General features: G+C 36.4%; 1 protein-coding gene across 1 annotated transcript; it reads right to left on the minus strand.

Annotated features, from left to right (window-relative positions):
- Positions 1-12,674: 12,674 nt before the first annotated feature.
- LOC101596894 (olfactory receptor 4A5-like) lies at positions 12,675-13,592 on the minus strand (the record flags this gene model as incomplete). Its single annotated transcript, XM_004673050.3, has 1 exon — positions 12,675-13,592. A coding segment is annotated over exon 1 (918 nt), but the record flags the coding sequence as incomplete, so codon positions are not given.
- Positions 13,593-19,066: the final 5,474 nt, after the last annotated feature.

Genomic DNA, 19,066 nt, shown 5'->3' on the forward strand with positions numbered 1-19,066 from the left:
CAACACAAAGCATTAAGCAATTCTCTACAAAAAATTACAGCATAACATGGTAGTACATTAAAATAACAACTTTTATGACTAGAGGAGATAGTAGATGAGGAAAACAATAATAATAGAAAGCTTAAATGCATTTGTTCCCTTAAATTATGACATAACTTATTATATGTAGCTAAATTTTCTCATACAAATGTATCCAAAATAATTACATTGATTTGTCAGCATGTCATGTAAAATCATTATTCCTATAAAGCAAATTATGAATCAATTGAGTTGTTATTAATTACATAAAATAAGGCAAGTGTTATTTTTTAGTGTGGATTATGAACACTAGCCATCTTATAAAACTAAATCAAATATAGAATGTATGTTTTGATTAGCATCTGTGTTTTGACTCCTTAAGTTTTCTAATTCACATACCTTCTTTGATATTGACATTTAACATATTGGCTATACTTTAGTTTATCACCAGAATATTTACATAGTACCTACCACTGATGCTATAGTTCAAAAACTCACATATTACATTTTCCCTTGGTCAAGAAAATTGTTGCCTCTTTTACTGAGGGTGACTGCTTCATGAAGGCATATGTACACTAAGGAAGATAAATGTAGAATCTGTGACTTATGCCATTACTTACTGTACAGAGGAGGCTAAATATCATTACTTTCTCTCAAAATATCTTCATATAAAATAATTCATGCTGTATTTACACAAGTATGTATAAAATTGACCAAATTTTTAGAAACAAACTTTTCTATACCTATTTTGAAGACACAAATAAACAAATAATTAAACCTTAATTTTCATGGTGTGATTAGCCCTTTCCACCAATTATGGTAAAGCAACACAACAACCTTGCTTCAAGTATTAGGCAGTAACTTCTGTGTGCTAAAGTATTAAGCTTCTTATATAATAAGAGAAAGGCTGATTTAACCTCATATAAAAGCCAGTGATGAAGAATTCTCACAAGTAGATGAAGAACTCCAGTCCTTCACTCACTGAAAGCACGAGTTTCAGGCTTTTATTTCTGTACTAAAACATGTCCCTATCTGTTCACAGCCTCACTCAAGGAAACACATTATCCACAAGCTTCTAAAAGCAATGATGACTACATGAGAACATGACACATCAGAACTAAATAACAAAATTTCTTTCAGCGTGGACATATATCAGGGTTCTTAAATCCTTTGGGTCATCTAATAGGAAGATAATTGCTCCACTTACACGTGTGGAAAATGCTACATGGGCAGTGACTCTTCACATCATCACTATTTCCAATGCAAAAGATTGTGATATCATTACAGATCAGTTTTCTAGAATACTTGGAACAAATTCAAATGAAGAAATCTCTCCTTACCAGGCAACTTTTTTCAAATAATCCCCAGGGAGGAAAGACTTGAATTTTGAAAAGAGAGTACTTAATTGAAGTGAAAAGGAAAAAACCTTAACCTGAAAACAAAAATTCCAAAATGAGATGACTAATAAGCTAAGTTGTACATGATGAAATAGTTATGTAGGACAAGTAATATGTCAAATAGCCTAAATATGGGAGCAAACGCACTGTCCTTTTCCCACCTTGCTCAGTAAAACTCTGCCCATGAAGCACTGAGACTCCAAGAAGGAGAACATTAAATTTAATCTTGTTCTACCTAACATAATTCCTTATTTTAATTTATTTATGTGTGTATGTGTATGAGAGAGAGAGAGAAAGAGAGGAATAGAGAGAGAATGGGCATTCAAGAGCCTCTATCTACTGAAAATGAACTCCAGACACATATGCCCCCTTGTGCATCTGGCTTAGGCAGGTCTTGGGGAATCAAACCAGAGTCCTTTAGCTTTTCAGGCAAATGCCTTGACCACTAAGCAAACTCTCCAGCCCCTACATAATAATTTGTTAAAAGACAGTCAATCAGAGGCCCCCAACACCTCATCACTGAAGCAGACCAAAAATGAACCCAACGTGGCTCAGGGAAATTTTGCGGAAGAGGGGTGGAAAGAATGTCAGAGCCACATGTTGGGTCATGATATGCAGAGACATTTATCTTACCTATAACTGTGGGCTAACTCCACAATGCACGACCCATATACCTCAACAAGGAGGGGCCAATGTGGAGGGGGTTTAATTAAGTCCTGATTCTGAAATGGACACAGTTATTTTCCTCTATTTATTCAGTCCCTTCAAGCCATTATTAATTGAATAACTGTTTCTGCACAATAAAAATTACTTTGCAGAAATGAATAGTGAATAGGCCTTCCACTGTCACTCCTATACCTAGGCTTGTCATACACTCCAGTGAGCATATTTATCATATCTGTTTTGCAAACTGTATTTTCATCATCATAAAAGTTTTATGTCACTAGCAGTTTGGCCATTTTCAATGTACCTAACAAAGGGATAAATCCAACAACCTATGATCTAATAGGCAAGTCTCCTATTGTGCCTCTCTTAGTGTTAAGTGGAAAAAATACATAAGCGTATATGAATTTGAAATGACTATTTGATATGTTCCAATTTCTAAGGATCCAATTATAACTGAAAGGTGGATTAATTACCAGTGTTCAGGCTTGGAGAAATTGCTCAGGGGGTAAAAGTACTTTCTATGCAAATATGAGGTTCAGAGGAAACCTTAGAGACTACTGGTTTTGATCCTCAGTACCCACATAAACACCTGGGTATGGCCATGGATGTCTGTAACCTGAATTAGAGTGGGGAGCAGAGTCCAGAATGTCAATGGAGCTAATAAAAAAAGGCAAGCTTTGGGATTGGTAAGACTCAGGGTCAAGAATGTGAGGGCATAAAAGCATTTGAGCAGGACACCTAATATTCTTATCTAGCCACTGTAGGCAAGTAGTCAGTTCATGAGGCACTGTATGGGCATATATATATACATACAACACACAAACACACAAAACACATTACAGGGAAACACAGATGCAAAAATTTCTGAAATTTTTCTTTATCCTGTCCTCTAAATTAAAAAAGAACTATTAATGTTTTTAGTGTAGGTGAACAAAATTAAACAACTTGCCATATCAAATTATGCCTGCTATAGTCCAAAAAATGATTTCCTCCTGGAAGAAAAATATATTGATAAAAAGAGGATTCAGCAGGAGGGTGGTTGGAATGTCAATGAGAGTCAATTATAACAAATATATATATATCAATGAAAAATGCCAGGCATGGTGGCACATACCTTTAATCCCAGCAGTCAGAAGGCAGAGGTAGGAGGATCACAGTCAGTTTGAGGCCACCCTGAGATTACCTAGTGAATTTCCAAGTTAGCCTGGGCTAGAGTGAGAGCCAACCTTGAAAAAAACAAAAAAAAAAAAAAAAGAAAGAAATTGATGAAAAAACAAAATATATTAAGATTATTGGTAAATATAAATGTTGCCATAATATTCCTATATATTAGATAATTCTGCAACACAAACAAGTAAGAGGTAATTCAATACCCGACTTCAATGTATATTTTAGAGCCATAGTAATACAAACAGCATGATACTGACACAAAGTGTACATAGACAAGGAAGTTCTAAATAGAAGACCAGTTGCTCACTAAATAAGAAAAATAATGTGCCAATGGGAACTCATGAAAGCAAAAAGCTCGTGTAGTTTCAGTGTAAATGGGTTGGACTAGAAGGAACAAAGAGATATGGATTGGTAGGGGAGATAAAAGAAAGAAATAGGGTATAATTATCATTAAAACCTGTGGGCTAACTCCACTATGCACGACCCATATCTCAACAAGGAGGGGCCAGTGAGGAGGGGGCAGGTCACGGATGAGCCTAATAATGGTACCAAACTGTCTGTATTTTCAGAATAGAAAACTAATAAAGAAAAAATTACAAAAAACAACTGGAAAAAAAATATTCTATATATGTACAAAGAATTTGGCTGGGTGTGGTGGCTAATGCCTTTAATCCCAGCACTTGGGAGGCAGAGGTAGGAGGATTGCTGAAAGTTCAAGGCCACCCTGAGATTTCACAGTGAATTCCAGGTCAGCCTGAGCCAGAGTGAGACCCTACCTCAAAAAATAAAATAAAAAAGAATCTGTAATTTAATACTTTGTAAAAACCTGTTAGCATAATCTCTGCGAGGTACAATTGTGTTGTCATAAAAGTTATCAAAATCATTTAGACCATAAATACAGGTAGTAATTAGTTGTAGTCAATAATTAGTTGATCAATAAAAAAGTTATAAAACACCTCTATATTTGGTATGTACTTACAATATACCACATCTGTATATCAGTATATAGAGATAGAAAGAGATAAGTACTTGATTGGTTGATAAATGGATGATATATTGATTGATTGATAGATGATAGATAGATGATTGATAGACTTTGTGTGGTTCATCAAATTCCTCTAAATCAAAATATTTCATCCTGAATGGAGGAAGGGGGCAACAGGTATGAAAGATTTTGGTAGTTTGAATCAGATGTCAATTTAGGAGGTAGAAATTTTGGGGTGGGGTGGGGAGGTGTGTTGTTGGGATTAGACTTAGGGGTATTTAGCCAGCTCTGCCTTGCCAGAGTTTGACTAAATTTCCTGATACTATTTTTCACCTTCTGTGGGAGAAGTAATATACATCTTCTTTGGATGCCATGCTTTCCCTACCATCATGAAGCTTCCTCTAGAGGATTTTTTTTAAAATTTAATTTATTAGTTTTCTTTTCAGTAAATGCAGGCCGTTTGGTACCATTATTTAGGTTCATCTGTGATCTACCCCCTGCCATTAGACCCCCCTTGTTAATGAAAATGGGTCGGTCATTGTGGCGTTAGCCCCCAGTTATTGGTATGATAAATGTCTCTGCAAATCATGACCCAACATGTGACTCTGACATTCTTTCCAACACCTATTCCGCAAAATTTCCCTGAGCCATGTTGGGTTCATTTTTGATCTGCTTCAGTGCTGAGGTGTTGGGGGCCTCTGAGGCTCTGGCTGTCTGATTTGGTAGGAGTTGATTTTTCTCTGCGTTGGTCTCCTTCCCCTTTGTGCTGGTATCCGGTTCACAGGAAAACATCACCCCTGCTTATTTCGCCAGTTGCCCTTGGTTTCAGTTGGGCCCCTTTTGAGGTATGTTGGGGCAGCTCTCTTCTTAGGATCTGCATCTATCTGGAAAAGAGAAGCAGATTCTCCAACGGAGAGTAAGTTAGCACCCGGAAAATTGAGATAACACTTACTTTTTGATAGACAGTATGATAGGTGTAAGCTCCCTTATACCCCGTGATTGATGGTAGCTTGATATTGTAGAGTGGGCTTGTGTTTGGTTATGGTTCTGACTTGTTTCCCAGCTCCAGTTATGGGTCTTGTACCACTGAGTGAATCAGTTAGCAAAATGAAGAGCAATTGATTCCTCACCATGGCTGTGTACCACTATTGCACTTGTGTGGGCATCACATCTGGTTATTTGTTGTTAATTAGGTTAAACAATGTGTTGCTTGGACAGATCTTGGTCATTTCCCCAAGTCGCCTATGTAGCACCTTCTGGCACTAGACACGCTGACTGTCTGGGGACTGACTCTCTCCTGGCTTCCAGCCATGTCATTCCATTTTACGCATCAGCTGCATATGGAGTCTTCAGCAATAGGGTCTTACCACTGGCCTTTGGTGGGTCATCAAGTACTCTGACAGAAGTCTGTCATTGTTTTGGGAAACCTTGTAGGTTTCTCTGATCAAAAGCTCATTGTGGATGGTAGGCCCAAGCTGGAAGTGGGGGTTACAGCTCAGTGTCCGCTAAGAAATTGAGGAAAAAGATAACTAATATACAAGAGTTAGAGAAGAGAGAGATAGAGGGGAGAGGGGGAGAGGGAGGGAGGGAAGATGTAGGAGATTTAGGTCAGTCTTGATCCTACCCTCTCCAGTGTCTTGTGGTTCAGGTGTTTCCTGTAAGGGTCTAGTGAACGTTCAGCTATTTGGTCTGTCTTTTAGGAAGTAGAATTTTATGGTGCCATTGCTGTTTGGGTCCGGATTACTGTTTCCACCCTTTGATTCCCTCCCCGCCCTCCCATCCATCTTATTGTCTAGTCCATGAGGTGCTTGCTGGGTATGTAAGAGTTAAACAGGCAATTCACAGAGGAAGAGATACAAATGGCAAACACACACTTAAGAAAATGTTCACCATCCCTAATCATCAGAGAAATGCAAATTAAAACAACTATGAGATTCCACCTTACCCCAATAAGGATAGCCAACATCAAAAGGTCAAATGAAAAGAAATGCTGGCGAGGATGTGGAGAAGCAGGGACACTCATTCACTGTTGGTGGGAATGCAGGATGGTACAACCACTTTGGAAAGCAATATGGAGACTCCTGAAAAAGCTGACTATAGAAATACCAACAGAGGCCGGGCGTGGTGGCGCACGCCTTTAATCCCAGCACGTGGGAGGCAGAGGTAGGAGGATTGCCATGAGTTCAAGGCCACCCTGAGATGACAGAGTTAATTCCAGGTCAGCCTGGATCAGAGTGAGACCCTACCTCCAAAAACCAAAAAAAAAAAAAAAAAAAAAAAAAAGAAATACCAACAGACCCAGTTATACCATTACTGGGCATCTACCCTAAAACCTTCAAACCAAAAGCCAGAGAGATTTACTCAACCATGTTTGTAGCAGCTCAATTCGTAATAGCTAAAAGGTGGAATCAACCCAGATGTCCATCATTAGAAGAATGGATAACAAAGATGTGGTATATCTACACAATGGAATTCTATACAGCAGTAAGAAAAAACGACATAAAGAAATTTGAGGAAAAATGGTTGAACCTGGAACAGATCATTCTCAGCGAACTTACCCAATCACAGAAAAAAAAATCGACACATAGTCTCACTCATCTGCAACACCTAACCTGAATCCTCTAGAGAATTTAAGCCAAAACTAACACCTTTCTCTCAGCTGCCTTTGGTTAGGTTTTTTTTTTTTTTTTTACCAGCAATGAGAAAGTAATCATTGATACTGGCAGTGGGATTGCTGCAGATAGAAACCTTACTGTGTGACCTTTGGCGTTTTGAAACTGATTTGCAAGAAGAATATGGGAGGATTGGAAATGTTGGACTAATACATACTTTATAGCACAATAAGCAGAATTAGAAGGACTATTCTGGTCAGGTTGGAAAGACCTAATATAGAAAAACTGTAGGCTTCATTTATGAGAGGAACAAGACTTGTCTGAACTGAGCTACAGGTATTTTGTGAGAGTCAAATTGGTTTCTCTCTGCTTCTTGAGAACTTGAGCAGGATATTATACAGAAACAATGTTTCTGGCAGGAAATAGCAGTTAAGTTTAGCTAAAATTGGTTGACAGATGATCATCATTGAAACTGGGCCAGCTGCTCTGCATTAGAACAGGAAGAATGCTGACTCTTGAAAGTAGGAAGACTGAAGGAAGAATGCTAAAGGCATTTTCCTGCCCTTCAGGTCTGTTTAGTCTCCCTAGTTCTATGCTGCCTACCTGGTACTGGTTTTGGAAGCAGGAGAAATATAGTGAAAAAAAGGGCTATTGCAAATTCAACGTGTTTTGGAAATGGACAATGTGAGGCTGGGTTGTTGGAGTCCCTGTATGGATGTCCAATGGTGCCATGAAGAAGAACTGTCTGTTGAATTTGAGACTCCATGATTTTGATGCCAGGAGTATAGAACACCTGACAAGGAGAGCTTCCAGCTTGACATGGAGTTTTCCTCAGCCTGTAAGCAGTCCAACTGTAAGGGCAGAAATGAAACACCAGATACTTCTTTCCTGAGGAACTAGAATCCGATTTAGAAAGTCCTTCCCTATACCTATATCTTAAAGGCAAGAAAATCATGATCAACAAGATAATAAAAATGCCACTAGTGCTATATTGATGGAAAATAGGAGACATTTATAAAGTAAGAGATTGTTTGCATTTAAAAACACTGGATTGCAAAGCCTGAAAGTATGGGTTTGATTCCTCAGTACTTATATAAAGCCCAATGCAAAATAAGGCACCAGCAACTGGAGTTCATTTATAGTGGCAGGGTGCCCTTGCATGACCATTTCTCCCTCTCTCTCTCTCTCTCTCTCTCTCTCTCTCTCTCTCTCTCTCTCGTGCATGCACACTCACATGCATTCTTTTTCTCTCTGTCTCTCAAATAAATAAATGAAAGTATCTTTTACAAAAGAAGAGGGTAGAAAGCTTAGTGGTTGAGGTGCTTGCCGGCAAAGCCAAAGGATCCATATTTGATTCCCTAATAGCCACATAAGGCCAGATGCACAAAGTAGTACATGTGTCTGGAGTTTCTTTGCATGGCTTGGCATATCTATTCTCTCTCACCATCTGCCTTTCTCTCTCTCTCTCTCTCAAATAACTAATTAAAAATAAAAGAGACAAAAAGAACACATACTAAAAATTTTAAGCACATTACATGTTAATAAGATGCTAGGTGGTTGCTCAGTGGGTAAGGCATGTCTTGCTCAAGCATGATTACCTGAGCTCAATCTCCAGACCCATGGAGAAAACCCAGAAAGCATGATGCTCTTGTATTTTCTCAGAGCATTGATGGTGAAATTAGAGGCAGGACAGGGAATGTCTTAGGATTTCAGTGCCTGTGCTCAATGTGAAATCTCAAGAAAAGAACGAGATCCAGAGAGAAACCTTGCCTCAAAGGAGGTGGAAAGTGAAATCTAACTGTAAAATTGTCTTTTGACCTCCAGACCCATGCTTAGCAGGTGTATAATAGCACACCACACAGAAAAATAAAATAATAATAATTATTGGTCTTTCAGAGATGAATATTAAAATATCACTCTAGAGAAGTGCTTACTGGAAAGTTTGGTGAGCATAGTATATACATTTAGCCAGACACCAGCAGATGTTACATTCTCAGGGCTCATGACTACCCCTGTTGTAGGTTTTCTGTGTCAGGGATGTATTCCCTCCCATGGAGAGGGCCTCCAGTCCAATTAGGGGGCAGTTGGTTTCCACCATGACAGACATGCCACTATTGCACCCACTAGCTCATTTGACCTGGCTGATCAAATATAAGGCTCGCAGTGTCCACTCTTGAGTATCTTCACCAGTGATTTCTCTCTCTCCCATTGAACTGCACGCAGTGTGGCTTTTTCCAGCTTTCTGTCAGCTGGTCTACATGGAGGAGGCTTTCAGCTCAGCTTCAGCAGGATTTTTCCATGACCTTGCAGCTCAAGTACATGGAATCTTCAGTAATAGAGTCTTACCATCTATTCCTTGTGGGAAACTAAGGGCCTCAGCAATGGCCTGTAATGTTTTAGGGGCATCAGGGACTTCCCTGGCCAACAATTCACTGGAAGGTATCCCATCACTCTGAATGTTCATACCCATATGAACTCACATTTGGTTAGTGAACCTTCTCTTTTCAGATGGCAGTGACCTTGGGATGACTCAGAAGACACCATGGTGCTGAGAAGATGTGACAGAGGAGTGCTTAGCACTGAAATATGTCTATCACACCTTCTAAGATTCAGAGTCCATTGCAGAAGAGGTGGCAGAAAGAATATAAGAGCTAAAGGAAGGGTAGGACTCCTTAAAACTTGTCCTCCAGACACAAGATGATCAGGATATCCATGACCTCACAGTACCTGACACTATCTACACGAGACCATCATAATAAGAGGAAAAGATCATGACATCAAAATGAAAGAGAGACTGATTGAGAGAGGGAGGGGATATTATGGAGAGTGGGATTTCAAAGGGGAAACTGGGGGGAGTGAGGAAATTACCATAGAATATTGTTTACAATTATGGAAATTGTCAATAAAAAAAGTCACTCTACACTAGTTAGGATGTCAAAAATTAAAATGTATCATTAGAATGAAAATGGATAGATTTGAAGATGTTGTTGAACAAAATAACTCACAAACAGAAATATAAATATTCTGGGGTTCTTTTGTCATATATGCAAAATCTATATTCACACAGAAGGGTGATGATATGGAAAGTGTAGATTCTAAATAGAGTGTAATCTTAAAATAATACAAAAAGTTAATGAACACTCAATATGGAATTTAGAAAGATTCAGATATAAATTATATAAATTATTTTGTTGTAGAGGAAGGAAACCAGTAGGAGTAGGAAGGAAGGAAGGGTTGAGAGCAATTCAATTAGTTAATCTGAGTAAAGCACAAATATAGGCATATATAAATATAATATATTATATATACATATATATTTGGAAATGTCATAATAACACACTAACCAAAATATTATTAAAAACTAGTGTATACAAAATATTAATAATAAATGATAATAAGACCTGAAAAGTGGCAGTCTGAAAACATAAATTTCCACTAGTTTAAATTTACACTTTGGGAAATATTTGGTAACTTCTTATGAGGTCAAACATAGGTATGCCATATGTCCTAGCTCTCCTACTCATTTACCCAAGTTTAATGAAAACTTATATATTAATACACATGTAGATATCAAAATTCATTTATTGTGGCAGTTTTACTAATAAATTCAAGTACTGTAAAATAAAAGCAACCTGTTAGAAATTAATAAGCAAACCAATGAATCCATAAAACAGAACACTATTAAGCTATACTATTGATTTTCCAAATAAGCATACATAAACCTAAAAATGCATTACACCATGAGAAATAAAACATATTCCAAACACTGTTTGATTGATTCATTGTTACTTGTGTAGCTGCATGAACAAAGAACAAGAGAGAAGTGGATCAGTGGTAGACAGGACACAGAGGAATTATAATGATTAAATGAAAGGAAGCAATAATGATGAGACAATGAGCATATTGACTGTGAATTTTATAGGTTATGCACCATTAATATTATATTGTGAAAAGTTTAAAACAATGAAAATATAACAAATATTTTAAGTATACATACATGTGACATTAAACTAATTCAATTATCAATGGGAAAAAGTATAGTATGGGAATTAAGTTTGCAGTAAAATAGAAGAATGGCATCAGAAATGTACAGAAAAAAATGGTCTGATTATTTTTACAGATATTTTAATGGTAAAACCCACAAAATTTATAAATAAACTGCAAATACTATTTGATAGAATAAGGTTGTAACTTAATGTTCTAAGATGATAAAAGTTTCAAGATAAACATTGTATTAGGAAAATAAGCTTCTTGGAAATTAAATTTCCACAATTTTTGATCTCACATATCTTCATCTGCAATTCTATATCCTCTGACTAATTGACACATGACAACAGAAAAAAAAAACAAACAAAACCTGCACTGCATTTAACTGAGGTTAAAGGAAAAGCTTTTATCTCGTCTAGCAAAAAACCAAAAAAATGCATAAATATGTGACATGATGAATAAATTGTTTATTTGAAGAACCTCATTATTTATGTGTATCCAATAATATCACTGTGTGTACTTTCTTTTTTGTTCACAGTAGGGTCCCACTTTAGCCCAGGCTGACCTGGGACTCACTTTGTATTCCCAGACTGGTAACAAACCCATGGTGAACCTCCCACCTCTGCCTACAAATTAGTGGGACTAAAGAGGCATGCCACCACTCCCAGCTCTGTCACATTGTGTAGTTTATTTAAATAAGCAGGATAAGATTTATTTCAGAACAAGAAGACAAAGCAAACAAAACTCATGTATGATACAGATGATGTTTCCATTTTGTAAAGAAAGCGATTGTATCTTAATTGGCTTGTGATTCTCCACAACAGCTAAGATGGAGAACAAACTCAAGGTTAGTTTTTACATAAATTCGAAAATAATTTTAACCCAAAGTAAATTATATATAAGTATTTAAGCAAATGTTGAGGTTGAATTCAACTTTCAGGAAACCTGATACTTATACAAAACATTTCTTTGTCAATTACTTTACCATCCTGAGCATGAGAAATACCTATTACTCAAATATAATAAAATCAAACATGTTAATTAGTAAAGTATAATATAGTAACATGTTTACAACTTGACTTAGTATGGTCAAGAACTAGAATCTGTCTTCAAATACTAGAGTGTACTGCATTATCAGCCATTTAAAAAAAAAAAAAAACTGTTCACTGGGAGTATTTCTGGGTAAAGCACCCTGAACTAGCCTAGAGAGTTTTCCTATAGCAAAATGCAGAATCAGGCTACATACACATGCACTGGCAGACTGAAAAACAATTTCTATTTCAAACCTCTATTTTAGTACCAAAAATAGTTTCTTTGAAATATTCCTTTCATATGAATGTGGGTAATTATAAATTACCAAAATTGTCTTATTGCTTATCCAGGAAAAAGTAAAAATCACATTCTCATAGACTATGTCCAATGTTAACTGAGTAAAATAAAGTATGAAGCTTAGTTTAATCTTTACTTGGAACAGAACAAAGATACACAGCTGACTTCATTTTGGAAAAAAATGACTATTGAAATGATTCTAATCCAAAAGGAAAACTTAGTGTTCTTGTGGGATGGCTTTTTATAATAAACCCTTTATTGAGGATCCACTGAGTAGAAGACATCATCCTTATTTTTTTTTTGTTATTTTTTATTTATTTATTGGAGAGTGACAGACAGAGAAAGAGGCAGATGAGAGAGAAAGAGAGGATGGGCTCCCAGGGCCTCCAGCCACTGCAAACGAACTCCAGACGCATGCGCCCCCTTGTGCATCTGGCTAACGTGGGCCCTGGGGAGTCGAGCCCTGAACCGGGGTCCTTAGGCTTCACAGGCAAGCGCTTAACCGCTAAGCCATCTCTCCAGCCCACACCAGAGTTTTTTGATAGACCTTTTCATCTCTGAATTTCTCAAGGTATATATTAAAGGGTTAAGCATAGGACTGATAACTATATAAAAAACGGAAATGAATTTATCAATAGGAAAGTTGGAAACAGGTCTAGCATATATGAAAATACAGGGAACAAAAAAGCAGACAACCACAGTGATGTGGGAGCTACACGTGGATAATGCTTTGCGCCTCCCTTCCTGACTCTGAGTCTTAAGAGAGTTTAGAATGATTCCATAGGAAATGAGGAGAATGAGGAAAATCCCTACGCAGATGACCCCACCATTGGCAATGACAGAGATGCCAAGGAAGTAGGTGTCAGTGCACGCAAGTCCCAATAATGGGTACATGTCACACATGAAGTGGTCAATGACATTGGGGCCACAGAAAGGAAGGTTGTACACAGAAAGAACTTGAAGAAAAGAGTGTGTGAAACCTCCAGCCCAGGAAAGCACCAACAGCAGAATGCAAACCCGTCTGTTCATGATGGTCACGTAGTGCAAGGGCTTGCAGATGGCCACATAGCGATCATAGGACATCACCACTAGAAGGAAGACCTCAGCGCCACCAAATAAGTGATCAAAAAAGAGCTGGACCATGCAATCTGAGAAGGAGATAGTCTTCTTATCACAAAGTAAGTCTATAATCAAACTTGGTGAGATGGTATTGCAATAAAAAGTATCCAGTAGTGAAAGACATGCAAGAAAGAAATACATTGGGGAGCCCAATGAGGGACTAGCAAGAATTGTCACAAAAATGAGCAGGTTGCCCACCACTGTCACAATGTACATGAGTAAGAACAAAACAAACAATGCTTTTTGCCCAGCAGAATCCTGAGTGAGTCCCAGGAGGACAAATTCTGTGACATTGTTGCTGTGTCCCATTGATAGTTTCAGAAGGCTTGTAGAAGAGAGGAGAGTTCAGGATAATAGGGCCTGCAACAAATTTATTTACATGAAGTGAATCGATTGAGAAATTAAGGACATCATAAATATTTGTCACAGTGGACATTTAATAACTATGTAATAACTACTTAATAACTATTTAGTAACTATTTCTGAGTCTCTCCTCCAAGGGCCCCTGTAGAACTCCAGTTACTAGAAATATTTTCCTAAGCTGTTTACATTGAGCATACAAGTACAAGATTCTATCTCAAGATTTTAGTGAATCTCTATGGCACAATCATTCATGAAGTTAAACTTCTAATTTAAAATATGTTGTGTTTTATGGGCTACATAGATTGCTCAGTAGTTAAGGCTCTCTTTCTCTCTTTCCTCTCACTCTCCCTTTCTTGCCTTGAAAATAAATAGATGAACCTTTTTTATAATTAAAATATGTTGAATTGAACACAGATGTCTGACATGAAAAACAGGGAGTACATACTTTTTAGAAATCTCCTGTCTTTGGTGTCCATAAACCTTCAATATATGAATTATTATAGTCACTACTTTGGTGCTAGGTGTATTTGTTGAGCATATGTTTAGAATAATGTGTGCCTCTCTAGAAGCATCCATCTCACTGCTATGATATTGTACAAATATTCCCCATGAAATGCTCATCGATTTTAAAAGACTTGTATTTAAACAACATCTTGTAACTACAGATGCATTGATGACTTGAAGAACTGCTTCTTCTGACTCACTGTCAATTGTTTTAGGACTTATAAGTCTATTTAGTTTATCCTTGCCAGAACCAAATTCACAATACATTTATAGTCACATTCCTGATTTTGAACAAGTGAATTACCTGAACTGTTTTAACTCATGACTATCACCAATGACTTTATCAACAGCTAATATATTAGGGTTTAAAAAAATTTTTTTTTCAATGTAGAGTCTCATTCTAGGCCAGGTTGACATGAAATTCACTCTATAGTCTCAGAATAGCCACAAACTCACAGTAATCCTCCTACATCTGTCTCTTTTCAAGTGCTGGGCTTAAATATGTACATCACCATGGTTGGCTTTTTGATTTTTTTTATTAGCTCATAAAAAAAGGTTTCATCAATGTTCTGTTACAAATTTTCTTTCCCTTTACCCCCTTTTTCCACCTCACTCCCCTTCTTTTTGTCCTACCTCCAATTTACCATGCTTTTGTTTACACACATCGTATTTACTTTTTTCATTTCTCACTTTTTCACCACCTCTTCTTCCCCACTCATGGTATCCTACTAATATTATTAAAATTTTTGGAATAATCAGGTTAATGAAAGAGGATAAGTGCAAATCAAAAAGAAAAATAAAAAAATTGTAGATATCAGTTGTAGGTATGAGTTGTCCTTGGTATGAAGTGCTTGAACAGAAATTTAGCGTCCAGATGCCAAAAAGTGAAATACTAAAGAAAACATTAATGTTAAGCAGTTGAATACAAGAGTCTGGACCATTTTCTGAATATAATTACAAATCTGTCTGTTTACATATAGAAAAATAAATGCATTACATGTGATTAGTTAAGAACCATTCCATAATGACTATCTAAGAAACTATTAGTGCAGTGCACCTCCTTCTATTCTATCTATATATCTTTTCTTTTCTCGTATATAAAATTCTACAAAATTAACAATGGTATTACTTCATTCTGAAAATATTAACTCAATGGTAACTTGGAAATTATAACTAGTATAAGAATATAATAGCACCAATCCTATTGTGGGATGTAATATAGACAAAAGCAGAACGTGTCCAGAGGCAGAGCATAGGGCAATGATGAATAAGTGGGCTCTAGAGCCATATGGCTTGAGTGGCACTTGCAGACTCATTCACTTGCTATGAAGGTGACATTGCATCCCATCATAAACCTCACTCTGCCACTTCATCATTTCATTTGGAAGGGGGGACACACTTAGCATCTACTTTCTCTCGTTGCATTGGTGTTGGTTAATTTACATGTCCTGTGCCCAAAGAACTGCTCAACAGCTGCACAATCTACATGGATAAGAGTTGCTATCAATGGTTTACAGTGTTTCCCTATGACCAAAGCAAGTGACATGATGCTCTTTCTCCACATGATGAGAATTATTTCCATAGTCCAGGATATAAATAACAGTATGTCTTGTAATTAATGAACAATTTTCAGGACACAAAATTAAATTGTATGCTTTAGCAATTGCCTTATTTTATCACAGATAAGGAAAAGGCATCTTTACCTGTGGAGGAATGCACTTTGTACGGAAGCAAACAAGCATATTCTCATTTGCAGGGGTTTAGTAGCAGAGACGAGCAGGTGAAGAGAGGCCGGGTTTTACTTAGAGTCCAGCCCTGATGCTCCTTCTGGGAGCGTCATGTACATCACTGCCCACATCTGCTTCAGCAGATCTGCATTCACAGATGCTGCAGACAGATGACGGCACACCTGCTGAAATAAAGAGGTATAACATTCAGACCACATACTAACCACATTCTTTCACATCTTACTCTCTGCAAAGTTTAGTGCTGTTACTCTCATTAACTGTCAGTGCTCTGATTCACCAAGACAAATCTGTCATGGCCCAATTTAATATTTCTTAATGTAGTAAAAATAGAGTTCTGAAACTGTGTGGTATTTTGTCTAGTTATAATTTTTAATAATTTCATACTATAAAATAGTATACTATCATGAGTATACCTTCAGTATAAACCACTAAGCATTTTTCTACAAAAAATTACAGAAAAACATGGTTACACTTTAAAATAACAACTTTTATGACTATAGGTGATAGTAGATGAGAAACCCACTAATAATGGAAAGTTTAAATGCATTTGTTCCCTTAAATGTAACACAAATTATTATATGTAATTTAAAATTTTCTCATACAAATGTATCCAAAATAATTACATTGATTTGTCAGCATGTCAGGTAAAAACATTATTCCTATAAAGCAAATTATGAATTGATTGGGTTGTTATTAATTATGTAAAGATCACGCAAGTGCTATTTTTTTCTGGGTAGATTATAAACACTAATTAGTCTAAAAAACTAAATCAAATACACAGTGTATGTTTTGAGTAACATCTGTGTTTTGACACCTTAAGTTTTCTAATTCACATACCTTCTTTGATATTAACATTTAACATATCGGCTATGCTTTAGTTTATCACCAGAATATTTACATAGTACCAACCTTTTGCCCAGAGGTTCAAAAACTCACATAATGCTTCTTCCCTTAGTGAAGAAAATTATTGCCTCTTTTACTGAGGGTGACTGCAGTATGAAGGCATATGTATACTGAGGAAAATGAATGTAAAATCTGTGACTTATGCCATTACTTACTCTGCAAAGGAAGTTAAATATTATTACTTTCTCTTAAAATACCTTTATTTAAAAATAATGCATGTTATATTTATATAACTATGTTAAATTTAACCTAGTTTATAGAAATAAACTTTTCTATGCCTATTTTGAAGACACAAATAAACAAATATAAGTAAACCTCAATTTTCATTGTGTGAATATTAGCACTTTCCATCAATTAGGATGAAGCAACACAACTACCTTGCTGTAAGAATTAGACAGTAACCTCTGTGTGCTAGATATCAAAATTTATTATATTAAGATAAAGGCTGATTGAACCTCAAAGAAAAGCAATGAAGTATTCTCACAAGTAGAGGCAGAGCACTTCAGTCCTTCACTCATTGAGAACAGCATTTTCAGCTTTTTCTTTTTGAACTAAAACATGTCCCTATCTGTTCACAGCCTCACTCAAGGAACCAGATTATACACAAGCTTCCTAAAGCAATAATGAATACCCAAGAGCATGATACATCAAGATTAACTGACAAAACTTCTTTCAGCTTGGACATATATGAGTGTTCTTAAATCCTTTGGGTCACCTAACAAGAAGATAATTGCTCCACTTACACGTGTGGAAAATGCTACATGGGCAGTGACTCCACATCATCACTACTTCCACAGCAAGAGGTTGTGAAATCGTTACAGATCAGCTTGCTAGAATAATTGGAACGAATGCAAATGATGAAATCTCTCCTGCTAGAGCAAGACTCTACCTAGAAAAACAAAACAAAAATGTTCTCTCTCTGCTGTACACAGTTATCTTTTTTTAATAATCCCAAGGTGAGGAGGGGGAAGACCTAAATTTGGAAAAGAGAGTAGATCTCTGAGAAGTGAAAAGAGAAAGTTTATCTACAAAGAAAAATTCCAAAATGAGATGACTAATAAACTAAGTTACATGTAATGAAATAGTTGTGTAAGACAAGTTGTATATCAAATATCCTAAAGATAGAAGCAAACCGAGTGTCCTATTCCAGACTTGCTCTAGCAGAGATACTCTGCCCAAGAATTACTGAGACTCCAAGAAGGAGATCATTACATTTAATTGTTCTAGCTGACATAATAATTCTTAAAAACACAAATGTCCATAGTCTTGCACATTTGGTAGGAATAAAGGTGTTTAATTGTGTCCTGACTCTGAAATGGACACAATTGTTTTCTTTGATTTATTCAGTCCTTTCAAGTCATTATTAATTGAATAACTGTGTCTGCACAATAGAATGCAGAAAATATTTTAAATTAAAAAGTGTTACAGTCAGTTTCACATTGCTGAGATGAACGTGTAACCAGAAGCAGCTTATGGGAGGAAAGGGTTTATTTCTGGATTAAAAATTCCAGGGGAACGCCATCAATGGCACAAGAAGCTGGTTCACTTCCATAGATGTAAGCATAGAGATACCACCAAAACCCAGCAAACATCAATGCCAGCAAGCATCAAACAGGAACAGCCAGATCTCCAACTGGTCTCAACACACCCTAGGGCTAGACCCAACATCCACCCCCACTGACATGCTCCTTAGAGTAGGGATCTGCTTGCTAGGGGTTCAAGCTGCAAGCTCAGCTTTCATAAAATACCTCAGTCTATGAGGCCATATATTCAAATGATCACATAAAAAGAAATTGTCAAACTAAGAAACACATTTTGTAAATTAAAATTCCAAGTATGACTTAACAGATTATAAAAGCTGGAATAAGAATTAGTGGACAGGAAGCTTAATATGAATAAGACCACAAAACATTATGTTTGCAAAGAACTAAATGCAAAACAGACAGATGATGATGAAAGATCTAACATATATTTAATTAATATCTAAAAATAGATATTTGAGCATAGCCAATATTTGAAAATGCAATTGCCAAAAATTTTCAAGAAGTGATGTCAGACATGAGCTTACCAATTTAAAAAAAAGGAACATAGAATTAAATAGAAAGATCTCAAAAGATGAAATCCAAATGACAAATGATCAATATGTATGTACATATAAGTATATATGCATAAATAAATATATATATGTATGTATGTATATATATATATATACACACACACACATTTAATTTCAGCATTGTTATCCACTAGGGAAAAGCAAGTTAA

The sequence above is a fragment of the Jaculus jaculus genome, chromosome 1, assembly GCF_020740685.1.
Source record: "Jaculus jaculus isolate mJacJac1 chromosome 1, mJacJac1.mat.Y.cur, whole genome shotgun sequence".
NCBI classification, from domain to species: Eukaryota; Metazoa; Chordata; class Mammalia; order Rodentia; family Dipodidae; genus Jaculus; species Jaculus jaculus.